This window comes from Microcebus murinus, chromosome 20, assembly GCF_040939455.1.
Source record: "Microcebus murinus isolate Inina chromosome 20, M.murinus_Inina_mat1.0, whole genome shotgun sequence".
NCBI lineage: Eukaryota > Metazoa > Chordata > Mammalia > Primates > Cheirogaleidae > Microcebus > Microcebus murinus.
The window spans coordinates 11,556,357-11,572,445 of record NC_134123.1 but is presented as its reverse complement, the minus strand read 5'-3'; the positions used below and the strand labels follow the sequence as shown (position 1 = coordinate 11,572,445).

Here is a 16,089-nt window from a genome sequence, read left to right as displayed (position 1 = left end):
TCTCAATCCTTGATGCCACCTCAAAGCCAGGGTCTCCCCCGTCCAGAGGTGACATCAGCTGCCAGAAAAGACAGGCAACCCGTCCCCAGGCACAGGGAGCTCTTACCACCACGGGCTTTGAATCTGAGCTGCTCAGAGCAAGCTTCTTGACTCGGGGCCCGAAGTTGATGTGGCGGTAGGACAGGAAGTCTGGGCGCCCTTGATAGTACTCTGTCATTGTCATGGGCGTCTCCTCCCGCTTTATCAGGCCATCCACACGGATCGATTCGTAAAACTCCATGACGCGGTCCATCTCAGGTTGCATGGACTTGTACGAGTGCACTGGGGTGGGGGAAGGGAAGGTGGGGGGGGGAGGGGGAGATGGCTGGGCGGGTACTCGCTGCTGGCTCCACAACCCAACCCCAGGCCCAGGGAGAAGGCAGGTCCACATACAGATGAGCATTCGTCGTGTGACCAGTCCCCTATTGCTGGGTGTTTAGGTTGTATCCATGGTGTTATAAACAACACCATGATGAACATCTGCATAGTGCTTTTTTTTTTTTTTTTTTGCCCTTGCCCATTATTTGCTAGGAAGAAATTCTCAGCAGAACTGCTTCGAAAAGCATACACATTTTAAGGCTATTATCGGTAAGTTTTGCCAACTGCCCTCTAGAAAAGTTGTGCCAATTTGCTGTCCTACCAACAGTGACAGGGAGTGATTACTGCTTCCCACACTCACTCACAATTTTTTTTTTTTCATCTTTTTTTTTTTTTTGAGACAGAGTCTCACTTTGTTGCCCAGACTAGAGTGAGTGCCGTGGCATCAGCCTAGCTCACAGCAACCTCAGACTCCTGGGCTCAAGCAATTCTGCTGCCTCAGCCTCCCAAGTAGCTGGGACTACAGGCATGCGCCACCATGCCCAGCTAATTTTTTCTATATATATTAGTTGGCCAATTAATTTGTTTCTATTTATCGTAGAGACAGGGTCTCGCTCTTGCTCAGGCTGGTTTCGAACTCCTGACCTCGAACAATCCACCCGCCTCGGCCTCCCAGAGTGCTAGGATTACAGGCGTGAGCCACCACGCCCGGCCTTTTTTTCATCTTTGACAACACTAGGATTATAAGATGGTCCCTTAGAGGTTTAGTTTCATTTTTTAATTTAAACTACAAAATGAGGTTGATCATCTTTTCAAATGTATATGGGCCTGTGCTTTTCTTCTATAAATTCTTTTTTTTTTTTTGAGACAGAGTCTTACTCTGTCAACCAGGCAGGCGTGTACAGTAGCACAATCATAGCTTACCGTAGCCTTGAACTCCTGGGCTCAAGAGAGTCTCTCACCTCAGCTTCCCTAAGTAACTAGGACTACAGGCATGTGCCACCACACCTCATTTTTTAAATTTTTTGTAGAGACGGGGGTCTTGCTATGTTGCCCAGGCTGGTCTAGAACTCCTGACCTCAATCAATCTTCCCACCTTGTCTTCCCAAAGCTGGGATTGCAGGCATGAGCTACCTCACCTGGCCCCTTTTGTAAATTCCTGTTTAGGGTTGTTGCTTCTCTCCCGAGGCATGTCCTTCCTTCCCTCCCTCCCCAACTTCACGGGCTTCATGGCCACGTCCGACTCTCTGCCCTCTGCCGTGTGGGCATGCCTGTTGGCTCTGTTGCTCAGTATCTTCATCCCCTCTAAATGTGGCCCCCACTGGGTGCCCTGTTGGTGGGATTCTTGCCTGAAACCCATCCACAGAATGGGCACGTGGCCCCGGCTCTGGCTGTCCTGGAGGAATGTTTGTCACATTTCCTTGGACTTGCTGAGCTTCTCCGGACCTCCCGCCTGCCCCAGAGGCTGCTCTGAGGAGCACTCCAGGCCCCGCCCAGGCTCCCGGCCGCCCGGCGACAGGTGCACGCACCACGCAGAGCTTGCTGGTGGCCTGGCTTGAAGTAGTCGATGTTGAGGCCCGTGATCTTGTTTACGTGTTTCAGCTCCAGCCTGTCCTCGCGGTTCTGGAACCACTCCTTCACCTCCAGGGTCTTGGTGCCTGCGGCCCGGGGGACACGCTTGCTGAGCCAGGCCAGCACTGGCCACAACCTCCCTGCCGGGCACGCGGAGCAGCGAGGCCCCCTGCACAGGAGGAGAGGAGCCGCCAGCCCAGCCCCGGCCGTGTCCCTTACACTCGAAGTCCTCGTAGGTGGTGAGGCGGCACACCAGGCCGTTGCTGTTGAGGTAGGGGGCCCACTTCTCCACCTTCGCCCTCTTGTACTGAATCACCTTCTTCCCGTTCGGGCAGCGGGTCTCGAACGCTGTGGACGCAGAGCGGCTGGGGTCTCCCCGACCGGGGGAAGGGGGGCCGACCCGCCGGCCCCTCATCCGTCCACCGCCCACTCCGCTGTCTGCTAGACCCCTCCAGGCCCCTAGCCCACGCCAGGGAGGCAGGGGACAGTCACCGGGGAGGCTCCAGCGCTGGGGCAGTTCTCGGCGAGGCCGAAGCACAGGCTGCCCAAGGACGGGACTGAGCCCAGCCAGAGGATCTGCACCGCAGCCACGCCACTCTGCCACCTGCCTTTGCCCGTGCAGGTCTCCCTGCAGAAACGCCACCCCCTGCTGCCCCGGCTGGGCTGACAGCTTCTGATCCTTTGAAACTTAGCTCCCGTGACCCCTCCTTCTGGAACCCCTTTCTGCCCACCCACCTCCCAGTCCCGAGCTCTGGAGCCCGGCCGCGTGCTCCTTTTCTGGGCTTGCGTGACACCCTCTCTAGTGTGTCCCACCCTGGCGAAATGGCCTATGCCCTCCCGTGGGTCTGGGCGATCCCAGATAGGCACCCAGCAGCCAGCAGATGTCGCCGTGGGGCGTGCAGGTCCCACCTCCTGCCTTCTCCACCTGCCCCTCCCCGGTGCCAGCCCTGCCCCAGCTGGGGGATGTGACAATGAAAGCCAGAAGGGTGGAAATGAAGGCCAGAACAGCCTGTGCCATGTCTCCCTGCCACTAGCCGTCACCACAGACCTCCCCGGAGGCCCAGGAACTGGTTCTGGAGGGGACAGTGAACACACAAGTAGCAAATACCTTCCGGGGAGATATCGATCTGCTCCACCCACGAGTGTGGCATGTCGAAGCTCTTGTCCTCATCCTCCTTGCCCTGTCGGGAGGGGAGGCGGGGGGTGGGGGTTGCGGGTCAGGGCTTTGCAGGGGAAGTCACGGTCAAAGCTTCTGTCTCGCCCCCAGAGCCAAGCCAGGGCGGTCCGTCAGCATCTCCGGAGGAGCCGGAGGTCGTGAGCGTGGCCCGTGATGTCGAAGAGGAGTCAGCTCTGGGCAGGGAGCCCTTCTCTGCACCCTCCTGGCTGAGGACGGCGACACCTGCCGCCCTGCACGCCCTGCCGTGCCTGAGCCGGCCACAGGCGCTTTGCCAGAGCCAGGCGTGCCCAAGCCCCACCCTCGCCCAACACTCGCTACGGGGTCCAGGGCAGGTCCTTTAACACTCTGGGCCTCAGTTTCCTTAACCTCCTGGGAGGAGTAAATGACATACTGTATAGAAAGGGCTTGGGACGCTGCCTGGCTGACATTATTATTATTTTTTGTCTCTGAGCCTTAGCTTCCCATCTGTGAAAGAAGGCCCGATCTACACACATGGGGACCACAGAAACCTGGATAAGTTCTTTAACTTAAAACGTTTCTCCCACAAGCATTGCTCAGACCCCTGACAACTGCCCATCTGATTGTGACTTCTTGCAGGGGACAACAATGGTAAGCATTGTCAAAAATCTCTAAGACGCCCGGGTGGGTGGGTGGGCTGTGGCCAGAGGCTGGGGACTGAGCTCTGAGTCTTAGGGTCACCATCTGTCCATCTTTGCCGAAACAGGGGTTCCCGGTCCAGGGATGGAACAGGACTCGGTGACTGGGACTGTTTGACAATGAACTGGCTGAGGTGTTAGGGCTGCTGTCCCCAGGGCTGGGGACAGGGCTGGGCTCGGCTGGTCCCTGCCTCGAGGCCGGCAGGGGGCGCCTGTGCCCGGGATTTACTGCACAGGGGAGGCCCCCAGGCTCCAGGGATGAGGGTGCTGAGACCCTTCTCCAGGCTCCTCTGTCACATCGCTGGTCTCATTTTGCTGATACAGGACAGAGTCGCTGCTGAGCTCCCAGCCTCTGAAGCCAGACTGTTTGGGTTCAAATCCCAGCCCTGTCACTTACTGGCGCTGTCACTTTGGGTGAGTTACTTAACCCCACTGTGTGTAAGTCTTCCCACCTGCAAAATGGGATGGTGATCATCATGGATGGTACTGCTAGTGCCCAGCTCCCTGGGGGCTTAAGTGTGTCCGGCAGGGCCTGCTGCTTATTAAGGGCCACGTGTGCGCTACCTGCTGCTTCGGGCTGAGTTGTGTCCCCCGAAATCCCGTGTTGATGTCCTAACCTCCAGTACTTCCGGATGTGGCTGTATTTGGAGGCGGGGTCTTTGAAGAGGTGATTAAGTTAAAATGGGGCCATATGGGTGGGCCCTAATTCAGCGCGTCTGGTGTCCTTATAAGAGGAGGAAATTAGGACTCAGATTCATGCACAGGGAGGACCGTGTGAGGACAGCGAGAAGACGGCCGTCCGCAAGCCGAGGAGAGAGGCTCAGAAGAAACCAGCCCTGCCGACACCCCGATCCTGGGCTTCTAGCCTCCAGGACTGTGAGAAGGTAAGTGTCTGTCGTTTAAGCCGCGTGTCTGTCGTTTAAGCCGCGTGTCTGTGGGCCTTTGTTAGGGGACTCATACGCCCACTGGGATTACTGTGAATACGACAGTGACAGCCCCTCGCTCGCCCCGTTTTACGTGCAGGCCAGGGAACTGAAGGTCCCAAAGATGAGGACGTTGCCCAAGGTCGCACTGCCAGTGACCACGGCCCCTGGGGACTCCACGCACAGGGCCTCGCGCAGACTCGCCTGGACGGGAGGCTGATGGCTTGGGGAGTTTACCCTGGGCCAGTGACCTTGAGAGGGTCTGACAGGACAGACAAGCAAGGCCTGGCAGCGCTCGGGGATCACGGTGGCTGCTCAGGGTGGAGCTGAAGAGCAGCCACCTGGGGCTCCCAGGGGCTGGCAGAGAGGACCTCCGGACCCCACTGCAAGGGGAGCATGCTAAAGGAGCGGGGCAGCTTCTGAACAGGAGACCTGAATTCAAGTCCCAGCCTTCCCCTAACCCACTGTGGGGTCCTGGGCGGGTCACTGGACCTGTCTGGGCCTCAGTTTGCCTATCTGTAAAATGGGGGCATTGTCCAGGCCCTTCTGCTTTGAGGAATCTGTAATTGGTTTACCTTGATATCTCCTCCACCCCCGAAATACATGCTGGTGGGGACGTTTGTCAGGCTGCCTGAGCCACACAGGGTGCAAGGCCTTCCCCACACACTCCCTGGCCCCACACACACTGCTGAGACTCACCAGATTGTCCAAGTCATCATCATCGTTCAACTCGTAGTCATCATCATCGATCAAGGACAGGTTAGGCTTATCGGTCCCCAAGAGCATGAACTCCCACCTCACGGGGTCTCCCAGGTCAAAGATCAAGTCCTGGTGGGGGAGGGGTAATCAGCTGGGCTCACCCACGGCCACCACATCCCCACCTGCTCCATGGGCACAGAAGGGACCTGGGCCCAGGTCTCAGAGGGGCGGGATGTCTGAGAGTCCCTGTCCCTCTCCTAATCTCAACAGGGCAGGAAGGGTCACGGCATGACCCTCACAACCCTCTCGTGCTTTCAGCCCTGCCAGGGAGGGGGAAGCTGGGACTGTCCCCCGTGGTGGGGTCCCTCTGCCCTCTCTTCACCCGGCCCACCTGAGGCCCAGGTCTGCTCAGTAACAGTGGCTCTCTCCTGGCGGGCGGGGGGCACCCCACATTGCAAACCGCCTCCTCAGGGCGAGTGTCCCCACCCCGGATCACATTCCAGAAGGAGATCAGCTGCCTGCAAGGGCTGTTAACGTCAGGCCGTCCTGAAGCCACCTGATCCTGTCTGCGTCTGAGACCCAGGTGTCCCTGTGCTGTGGCTGGGGGTGCAGGCTGGGGAAGGGGGGCTGTGACAGAGAGAGGGAGGGACCTGCTCACAGATGAATGGTGGTTGGGGACAGTCAGAGCTCAGTGGAGAGGAGCCCAATTGCATAGATGTTTGCACTCTTTCAGTCTTGTTCCAAATTCTGGCACTTTTGTGGGTAGTAAGCGCAGTTAGATGTTATGCTTTTCTACTTTGACTCACAGTTCTCTTTCTATAGCAAGAGCATAACCGAATAGACAACAAGGACCACGCCCCTGTGCCCGGGGTGTTTGACCAGGCTGTCTCTGGCGGGGGCCTCGCCGTCCTCCCCACCCCCCAATGCCATTTCAAGGTTCTTTGAAGGAAAAAGCAGCTGCCCCAATGCTCCTTTGGCAGTAAAAGTGACGGCCACTGTCATAATCTCTTCCATCATGCCCTCACTTGGTGACGCAGTACTGTGCCTCTCATCTCACTTCCTCCTTCCTCTCCGAGGCTAAAGAACAGAACGAGGACTCCCAGGCTGGAAGAGGGCCAAAGGAGGACGGTGGCAGCCTCTCAGGGGCCACTGTCTTGCAGAGGACACTGACCACCATGCTGGTTACAAGCCCTGGCTCTGGGGGAAGGCCAAGGACTATTCTAAACACCTGCTGAGTTATTCTCCACTGCTCAGGGGGAGTCTGTCCTCACTTGAAGGAATCAGAGTCTCAGAAGGCAAAAGAGAAAACAGTCATCGTTTGCAGATGGTAGGAGTATCCACTTACAAAATCCATCAACGTGAATGGACAAGCTATTGATATCAGAATGTTCGCTGTATACAAGATCAATAAAAAATCAAAATATGTATCTATATCGGCAATAACCAATTAGAAAATATAATGAAGAATAACCCAATACCAATCACAACAGCAACAATATCTATAAACTATCCAGGAATTAACCGAAAACACACAAACCATGTTCTTCCTATTAGACGAAAAATACAAACTTTTATGCTTTGTAAAAATACAAAGCATAAAAGTTCAATGCATTTGATTATATCAGAATTAAAGACATGTTCAATGAATAAAACCAGGGACAAAGTTAACAGACACATGGCCGAATGGCATTTGCAATGTGTAAAAGTAGCATATGATCTATATCTAGAATATATAAGGAACTCCTGCAAATCAGTAAGAAAGAAAAACAGCAATCCCAGTAGGAAAAAAAAAATATGGGCCAAGGATAAATGTAAACAGTTTACAGAAGAGGAAGCCCTAAAGACTCCAAAGCACATAAGAGAGACTCAGACTCTTTTTTTTTTTTTTTTTTTTTTTTTTTTTGAGACAGAGTCTCACTTTGTTGTCCAGGCTAGAGTGAGTGCCGTGGCGTCAGCCTAGCTCACAGCAACCTCAAACTCCTGGGCTCAGGTGATCCTCCTGCCTTAGCCTCCCGAGTAGCTGGGACTACAGGCATTTGCCACCATGCCCGGCTAATTTTTTGTATATATTAGTTGGCCAATTAATTTCTTTCTATTTACAGCAGAGACAGGGTCTCGCTCTTGCTCAGGCTGGTTTCGAACTCCTCACCTCGAGCAATCCGCCCGCCTCGGCCTCCCAGATAGCTGGGATTACAGGCGTGAGCCACTGCGCCCGGCCAGAGACTGAGACGTTTTGGTCGACAGAGAAATGCACAGGAATGCAAGCATCCCTTCATCCCCATTTCTAGCAGAAATAGAAACACGGGAGATGCCAAATGTTGGAGGGCAAGGGACCGCAGGATCTACATCCACTGTCGGTGGGAATATAGACTGGCACAGCCATTTCAGAGAGGCACCGTACAGATCTTAGTTAGATTATGCATTATTTAAAACTAAAACGCCGGGACACAGGAATTCCAATCCTGGGTGGATTCGCAGAGGGCCCGAACCAGACGCGTAGGGCGTGGCGGACCCTGGAGTATCACAGGCAGTGGGGAGCGATAGATCAGAACTTCACAAACATGAAAACAGAAAAACGTAGGAAACAGAGACTTTCTTTTCTGGTCCAGGTGAAGTAGGTGATTTGGGCCAGCCTTCCTGCTGACAACAGCTGGAGCTCAGAAAGATATTTTTTAAATCATCTGTTGAAGGCTAAGGGGCTTGTAAGGCAGCAAAGAATTATGAAACCGAGATCCATGGGAAGAAGGAGACCCCGGGAGGGAGCCCCGGCACTCGGGGCTGCCTTTCTTCCAGGGCTGGCACTCCAAACGAGGCATCTGAGAGGCTGGGAAGGGCTTTCGAAAGGTTCGCAGTAATAGGGGAGCAAAAATTGGAAATCGCAGTCTTCCAAAGGGAAACAGGGTGGTCAACACCCCAGACCTCGTGTTGGGACTCTGAAGAACAACACCGTGGGAGGAAGCGTGAACCACAAAAGGCCAGACCTTGCAGGGACTGACGCCCAGAATCACCTCTGCTTTGTTGAAAGGGATCCAGAACTGCTAGAACCCCTAGACCCAGACCCAAATCATCTCTGAAGGAAGATAACACCATTCAGGCTTCCCACAGAGGATCAAGGTAACAGAGTTATCAAAAATGAAGAATGAAATAGCTATGATTAACACTCCAGGAAATGAAAATCAGGTTAAGATTTTGTCATAGAACTGAAAGCTATGTTAAAAAAAAAAAAAAAAAGAACCAAATGGAGATTCTAGAATTTAATTGCCAAAAAAAAAGGAAAGAAAGATCTCAATGTATGGATTAAACAACAAATTAGATACATCTGAGGAAAGAGTTAGTGACCTGGAAGATAGTTCAGGAGAAAATATCTAGGAAGAGAGGGAGGGAGGGAGGGACAGAGAAGAAAAGGGCACAAGAAACATAGCAAATATTGTACAAAGGTCTCACGCAGAAGTCCTAGAAAGAAAAGAAAGAAATATGGGGTAAAAGCATTGCTTATGATGGTAAAATTTCTAAAACGGAGGAAGCAGATAACAAGATGATAGACATAAACTTAACTTTATCAATAATCATACTAAATGTAAGTGGTCTAAATACCCTAAATATGAGGCAGAGATTGTCAGATTGGATAAAAAGCAAGACCTAACTATATGCTGCTTATAAGAAATACATTTAGGCCAGGCGCGGTGGCTCTCCCCTGTAATCCTAGCTCTCTGGGAGGCCGAGGCGGGCGGATTGCTCAAGGTCAGGAATTCAAAACCAGCCTGAGCAAGAGCGAGACCCCGTCTCTACTATAAATAGAAAGAAATTAATTGGCCAACTGATATGTATATAAAAAAATTAGCCGGGCATGGTGGCGAATGCCTGTAGTCCCAGCTACTCGGGAGGCTGAGGCAGCAGGATCTCTCGAGCCCAGGCGTTTGAGGTTGCTGTGAGCTAGGCTGACGCCACGGCACTCACTCTAGCCTGGACAACAAAGCAAGACTCTGTCTCAAAAAAAAAAAAAAAAAAGAAATACATTTAAATTTAAAAGGCACAAATAGATTAAAAGAAAAATAAAGGAGAAGTATAGCCCATGCTAACACAAATCAAAAGAAAACTAGAGTGGTTATATTAATATCAGATAAAACAGATATCAGAACAATAGGCATAAAGATGGTCATTTCATAATGATAAAGGGATCAATTCAACAAGAGGATGTAACAATCTTAAATATTTATTTTCCTAACAACAGAGCTTCAAAACACATGAGGCAAACACTGATAGAACTGAAAGAAGAAATAGAGAAATCTGAAATTATAGTCCAAGATTTAATAAAGTTGTCAATAATTCAAAGAAAAGTAAACCAAAAATCAGCAAAGACTTGATCAACACTATCAATAGACATGCAAAGGCCGGGCACAGTGGCTCATGCCTGTAATCCTAGCACTCTGGGAGGCCGAAGCAGACGGATTGCTCAAAGTCAGGAGTTCAAAACCAGCCTGAGCAAGAGTGAGACCCCGTCTCTACTATAAAAAAATAGAAAGAAATTAATTGGCCAACCAATATATATAGAAAAAATTAGCCGGGCATGGTGGCGCATGCCTGTAGTCCCAGCTACTCGGGACGCTGAGGCAGGAGGATTGCTTGAGCCCAGGAGTTTGAGGTTGCTGTGAGTTAGGCTGACGCCACGGCACTCACTCTAGCCTGGGCAACAAAGCAAGACTCTGTCTCAAAAAAAAAAAAAAAAAAAAAATAGACATGCAAGGATTGACCTTTATAGAACATTCCACCCCACAGCAAGATATACATTCTAGTCCAGTGTACACAGAAAATTTACCAAGATAGACCATATTCTGGATCATAAAACTAACTATAACAAGTGTAAAGTAATTGAAATCATACAAATTTATATTCTCTAACCACTAAACAATTGAATTAGAAATCAACAATAGAAATATCTCTCAAAACTTTCTAAATATCTGCAAACTAAACAACACATGTTTAAATGACACATGGGTCAAAGGAGAAATTAAATGGGAAATTAGAAAGCATTTTGAATTAAAAGAAAATGAAAAAACAATGCAGTAAAATGTGTGGGATGCCACTAAAGCAACACGTTTGAAGGAAATAAAAGATAAAAACACTGTCAGATGAATTAGCCCACCTTCCATGTTAAGAAGCTAGAAAATTAAGAGTAAATGAAACTCAAAGTAAATATAAGATAGAAAATAATAAAGATCAGAGTAGAAATCAATGAAACAGAAAACAAAAACAATAGAGAGAATCAATAACACCAAAAGCTGGTTTATTGATGAGACCAATAAAATTGATAGACCTCTAAACAGACTGATCAGGAGACAAAAAGAGAACACACAATTATCATTATCAAGAATGAGCAAGGTAACATCACTATACATCCTAAAATAGAAGGAAAATGAGCTATTTTGAACATTTTCATGGCACTACATTTGAAACCTTAAATGAAATGGATAAACTTTTTGAAAGTCACAAAACACCAAACTCACTCAAGAAGCAATAACCTGAATAGCCTACTTCTATTGAAGAAATTGAATTTGTAATTTATAACCTTTCCACAAAGAAAATCCCACACCAAGATGGCTTTTCTTATGAATTCAAGCAACATTTAAAAAGAAATAATACCCATTCTAGACTAACTCATCTAGAAAATTGAAGAAAAGGGACTACTTCCCATCCCATTCCTCAAGACCATCATTACTGTGATACCAAAACCTGACAGATAATTATAAGAAAACTACAGACCAATATCTTCCTTGATCAAAGATGCAAAAATTCTAAACAAAATTTTTATTAAATCAAAACCAATAATCTGTAAAAGATTACACCATCATATGCCAGACATGGTAGCTCACGCCTGTAATCCCAGCACTTTAGGAGGCCAAGTTGGGAGGATCGCTTGAGGCAGGAGTTCAAGTCCAGCCTGGGCAACATAGCAAGACTCTGTCTCTACCGAAAAAAAGAAAAAAGTTAAGGAAAAAAAGAGTAAACCATCACAATGAAGTGAGGTTTATCCCAGGAATGCACGGTTGGTCTAACATTCAAAAATCAATCAAAGGCCAGGTGTGGTAACTCAAACCTATAATCCTAGCACTATGGGAGGCCGAGGTGGGAGGATTGCTTGAACTAAGGCGTTTGAGACCAGCCTGAGCAACACAGTGAGACCCTGTCTCTACAAAAAAAATTGAAAAATCAGCCTGGCATGGTGGTATATGCCTGTAATCCCAGCTACTTAGAAGGCTGAGGCAGGAGGATCACTTGAGTCCAGGAGTTAGAGGTTGCAGTGAGCTATGATGATGCCACTGCACTCTAGCAGGCAGGAGTGACAGAGCGAGACTCTGTCTCAAAAAAAAAAAAAAAAAATCCAGGCAATGTAATTTACCATAGTCTAGAAAAGAAAAATCATATAATAATCTCAATAGACTCAGTTAACAAAAATCCAATATCCATTTCTGAAAAAATTCTCAGCAAACTTGGAATAGAAGAAAACGTCCTCTATTTGGTAAAGGGTAGCAATAAAAAAGTCTGTGGCTAACATCATATTTAATGGTACGAGACTAAAAGCTCTCCGTTAGATAAGGAATAGTATGATAATCTTTTATCACTTGATTTAACATCGTGCTGGTAGTTCTAAACCAGTGTAATAGGCCAGGGAAAAAAGGCCTCCCGATTGGAGAAGAGGTAAAATTGTTTTTAACTCCCAGATAACGGAATCATCTATATAAAAAAAAAAAAATTGATGGAATCTAGGCAAAGGCTATTAAAAAACAGATAAATTTAGGAAGAGTGCCTATCTTTTACATAAGATCAATATGTAAAAATCAATTTTATTTTATTTACTACCCAAGAATAGCCAGAAGTTGAAATTTTTAAAAATCTCATAGCATCCAAAAAAGGGAAATATTTAGGGATGAATCTGACAAAAGATGTGCGTGACCTGTACACTGAAACCTACAAAACGCTGCAGCCAGAAATTAAAGGTGACAAATAAATGGAGATACCATATTTATGAGGGGTACAATTCAAGATTGTCAAGAGAACAGTTCTCTCTCAATGGATCTATGGATTCAATGTAATCCTGATCAAAATCTTCTTTTTGGGGTGATGAACATACTCTGGAATTAGATAGTGGTGATGGTTGTACAGTCTTGTGAATATACTATAAACCACTGACTTATACACTTTAAAATTACGGATTTTGTGGTATGTGAATTACATATGTCAATTTTAAAAGGGGGAAAAAATCCAGTCAGTCTAATTCACCCAGTTAATAGAAGGAAAAATCATATGATCATTTAATAGATACAAAAAAGGCATTTGATATAAACAAATTTTGTTTGATTTTTTAAAAAAACTTGCTAGACCAGGTGCGGCGGCTCACGCCTATAGTCTCGGTACTTTGGGAGGCCAAGGTGGGAGGATCTCTGGAGGCCAAGAGTTTCAGACCAGCGTTGGCAACAAAGCAAGACCCCATCTCTACTAAAAATTAAAAAAGAAAACCCAAAACTTAGCCGGGGGTGGTGGTGCACGCCTGTAGTCCCAGCTACTCAGGAAGCTGAGATGGGAGGATCGCTTGAGCCCAGGAGTTTGAGGCCGCAGTGAGCTACGATCGAACCACTTGCACTCCAGCCCAGGCGACAGAGTAAGACACTGTCTCAAAAAATAAAGATAAGAAAAATAACAAAAAACAAAACAAACTGCTAGTAAACTAAGAAGAGAAAGAAACCCCCTTAGTCGAATACAGGGTAGCTACGAAAACCCTGTAGTCAACATAAACATCATACAAATAGTGAAATGCTGTAATATTAAGGCTTTGTGAATCAAGAATGAGGCAAAGATGCCCACAATCTCCACTCAATTTGTCACTATTTTATATAAATAAAAGGATTAAAAAGGAAGAAACAAAACTGCTGTCATTCAGCTGTGTGACTGTGTATGTAGAAAATCTCGAGTCTTTACAGATTAATTTTTAGGGTTAATCAGCGAGTTTAAAACTTGCTGGATATGTGGACAGTTTTGCAAAAATCAATAGTATTTTTATTGATTTATTTTTTTTTTAGAGACGAAGTCTTTCTCATCCAGGCTGGGTACAGTGGCACAATCATAGCTCACTGCAGCCTCTAACTCCTGGGCTCAAGTGATCCTCCCACCTCGGCCTCCTGAGTAGCTGGGACCACATGTGTGTGCCACTGCAACTGACTAATTTTTTTTTTTATTTCTTGTAGAGATGAGGTCTTGCTGTGTTGCTCAGGCTGGTCTCGAACTCCCAGCTTCAAGGGATCCTCCAGCCTCAGCTTCTCAAGGTGCTAGGATTATTAGGCATGAGCCGCTACACCCAGCATCAATTGCATTTTTAAGTGAAATCATAATGCAAAATATCATCGCATATCCACTAGAAAAGCTAAAATGAAGAAGACAGAAAACATCCAGTATTGTCCAGGATGCGGATGGATTTTCTGGAACTTTCCCACAATGCTAGGGGGTGGGGGGGAGTGCAAATGGATGCGGTCACTGGGAAACAGGCGGTATCTCCCAAAACCAAGCACGTGCCTATCCTCTGACCCGGCAATGCCACTCCTAACAGAAATGAGCACATGCGTTGTTCACAGAAATACATGTTTAAAAATGTTCATAGCAGAACTATTGAAAACAGCCCCAAACAAGAAACAACCTCAATGTGCAACTATAGAATGAATAAGCTTTGGTTTTCAGATAATGGAAAATAAACAATGCGAATGAACAAACCACGACTACACACAAAACATGGACGAATCTCACGAACAGGACAGCCAGGGAGCGAATCCAGGCGTAAGAGTGGATACTGTGGGGTTTAATTGATGGAAAGTCCCCCAAACGGGCGAAACCAAGGGATGTTGAGCGGAGTCCAGATGGTGCTTAACTCCGGGGAGGATGGAGGGGTCAGCGACCAGGAGGGGACAGGAGGGGACTTCTGAGGTGCCGGTCCTGGTCATGTGGGTGTGGCCAGTATGTGGCAATCACTGAGATGTACACTTAGGGTGACACTGTCCTCTGTGTGCTCTCGCGCGTGTGTGTCACTGCCATCTAAGGAAGTTAGAGCCACATTCCGGGGAAGGTCACAGTTGGACACGAGGGTCTCTCTGGGGCCTGGGCAAGGCTCTATTTCCTGGTCTGGTGCAGGGATCTAGGGTATGTTCGGTTCATGGGACTTCACTGAGCTGGATGCTTAATGAACGAATGCATGTATATTATACTTCAAAGTTTTTAAAAAACTCGCTCAAACAATCCAAATTTTAAAAGGATATACAAATCAAAAGAGGGACAATAATCGTATCGGAAAGGGTTATTTATGGGCACGGGAATGGCTATGGGGACTCAGCTGCGGGGGAAGTCCAAAGCCCTACGGCCTCAGGGCCAGCTGTCCCCAAGGCCTCCCCTCTCCGCCCCTCCCACGGTGCCCGCCACGCCATGCACCTTGCAGCAGTTCCAGCAGTCCTGCATGTTGATCCAGTAGTTCTTGTGGTTCCACAGGCTCTCGATGCCCAGGAAGTTGTCGTCCTTGGTGCTGTAGCTGCGCGCCGTGAACGGGTCGATGAAGAAGGTCTCGGGCACCTCGCGCTTGCCCGACAGCACGAGGACCCAGCAGTGCACCCGCAGGCCGTGCAGCGGGTCCGGCTTCGGCTTCTCCGCCTCCTGCGCGGGCAAGGTGGGGGCCGTGAGCCGGACGGCTGGGAAGGGGGGCGTCAGGGGCTCCCACGTCTCTCCAGGCCTGGGAACCGGCGGGAGAACTGGGTTCTGATCCAGAGCACGCCATTGGCTGGCCGTGTGACTGTCACCCCCCACCTCCCAAACCCATTTTAAAAATCGATACAATGTGAGGATCTCATTAGCTCTGTGGTTTGCAAAATGAACTCTTCAGGCCCCTGGGTGTCTGGGCTTTAGGGGCTGTGGGAGTCTGGGTGCAGCTTCATCCACAGAAAGATGATGGGACACCACGTGGCTCCCTCATCTGCCTCCCTCTGGGAGAAATGTGACCGTGCCTGCTTCATTATTGTGTCCCCAGGGCCTGGGCCCGAGGAGAAGCTCAGCACATACTCTCTGGAAGGAAAGGAAAGGAGGAGGGGGAAGAAGATGGGAATGTGGATGTTGGAAGGAGAGATGGGAGGATGGATGGATGGCAAGAGGGGAGGAGGGGAGGATGGATAGCAGTGTGGATGGATGGGAGGAGGGATGGGGAGGGATGGCAGGATGGATGGGTGGGAGGAGGGATGGGAGGAGGGATGGGAAGAGAGATGGGAGGAAGGATGGGAGGAGGGATGGGAGGAGGGATGGGAGGAGGGATGGGAGGAGGGATGGGGAGGGATGACAGGATGGATGGGAGGAGGGATGGGAGGAGGGATGGGGAGGGATGACAGGATGGATGGGTGGGAGGATGGATGGGAGGATGGATGGGAGGAGGGATGGGTGGAGGGATGGGAGGAGGGATGAATGGGGATGGATGAGAGGAGAGATGGGAGGATGGATGGATGGGAGGATGGGTGGGGAGACGGATGACAGGATGGACGGGAGGAGGGATGAGAAGAGAGATGGGAGGATGGATGGGAGGAGGGATGAGAGGACAGATGGGAGGATGGATGGGAGGAGGGATGAGAGGAGAGATGGGAGGATGGGAGGATGGGTGGGGGAGGGATGAGAAGAGAGGGATGGATGG

The 16,089-nt window shown here is 49.1% G+C and overlaps 2 protein-coding genes across 2 annotated transcripts in view; one reads left to right on the top strand and one right to left on the bottom strand.

The window, feature by feature from the left end:
- Positions 1-16,089, top strand: part of CIAPIN1 (cytokine induced apoptosis inhibitor 1) — a 328,736-nt gene that overhangs the window by 79,833 nt on the left and 232,814 nt on the right. The gene's annotated exons all lie outside the window — the stretch shown is intronic.
- DRC7 (dynein regulatory complex subunit 7) overlaps positions 1-16,089 on the bottom strand; it is a 28,777-nt gene that overhangs the window by 3,928 nt on the left and 8,760 nt on the right. The window contains exons 7-12 of the mRNA XM_012743957.3: positions 14,853-15,071; positions 5,385-5,513; positions 3,038-3,110; positions 2,149-2,277; positions 1,887-2,015; positions 107-321 (exon numbers count right to left, since the gene is read on the bottom strand). Coding sequence (XP_012599411.3) covers positions 107-321; positions 1,887-2,015; positions 2,149-2,277; positions 3,038-3,110; positions 5,385-5,513; positions 14,853-15,071 — 894 coding nt within the window. The remainder of the gene's footprint in view (positions 1-106; positions 322-1,886; positions 2,016-2,148; positions 2,278-3,037; positions 3,111-5,384; positions 5,514-14,852; positions 15,072-16,089) is intronic.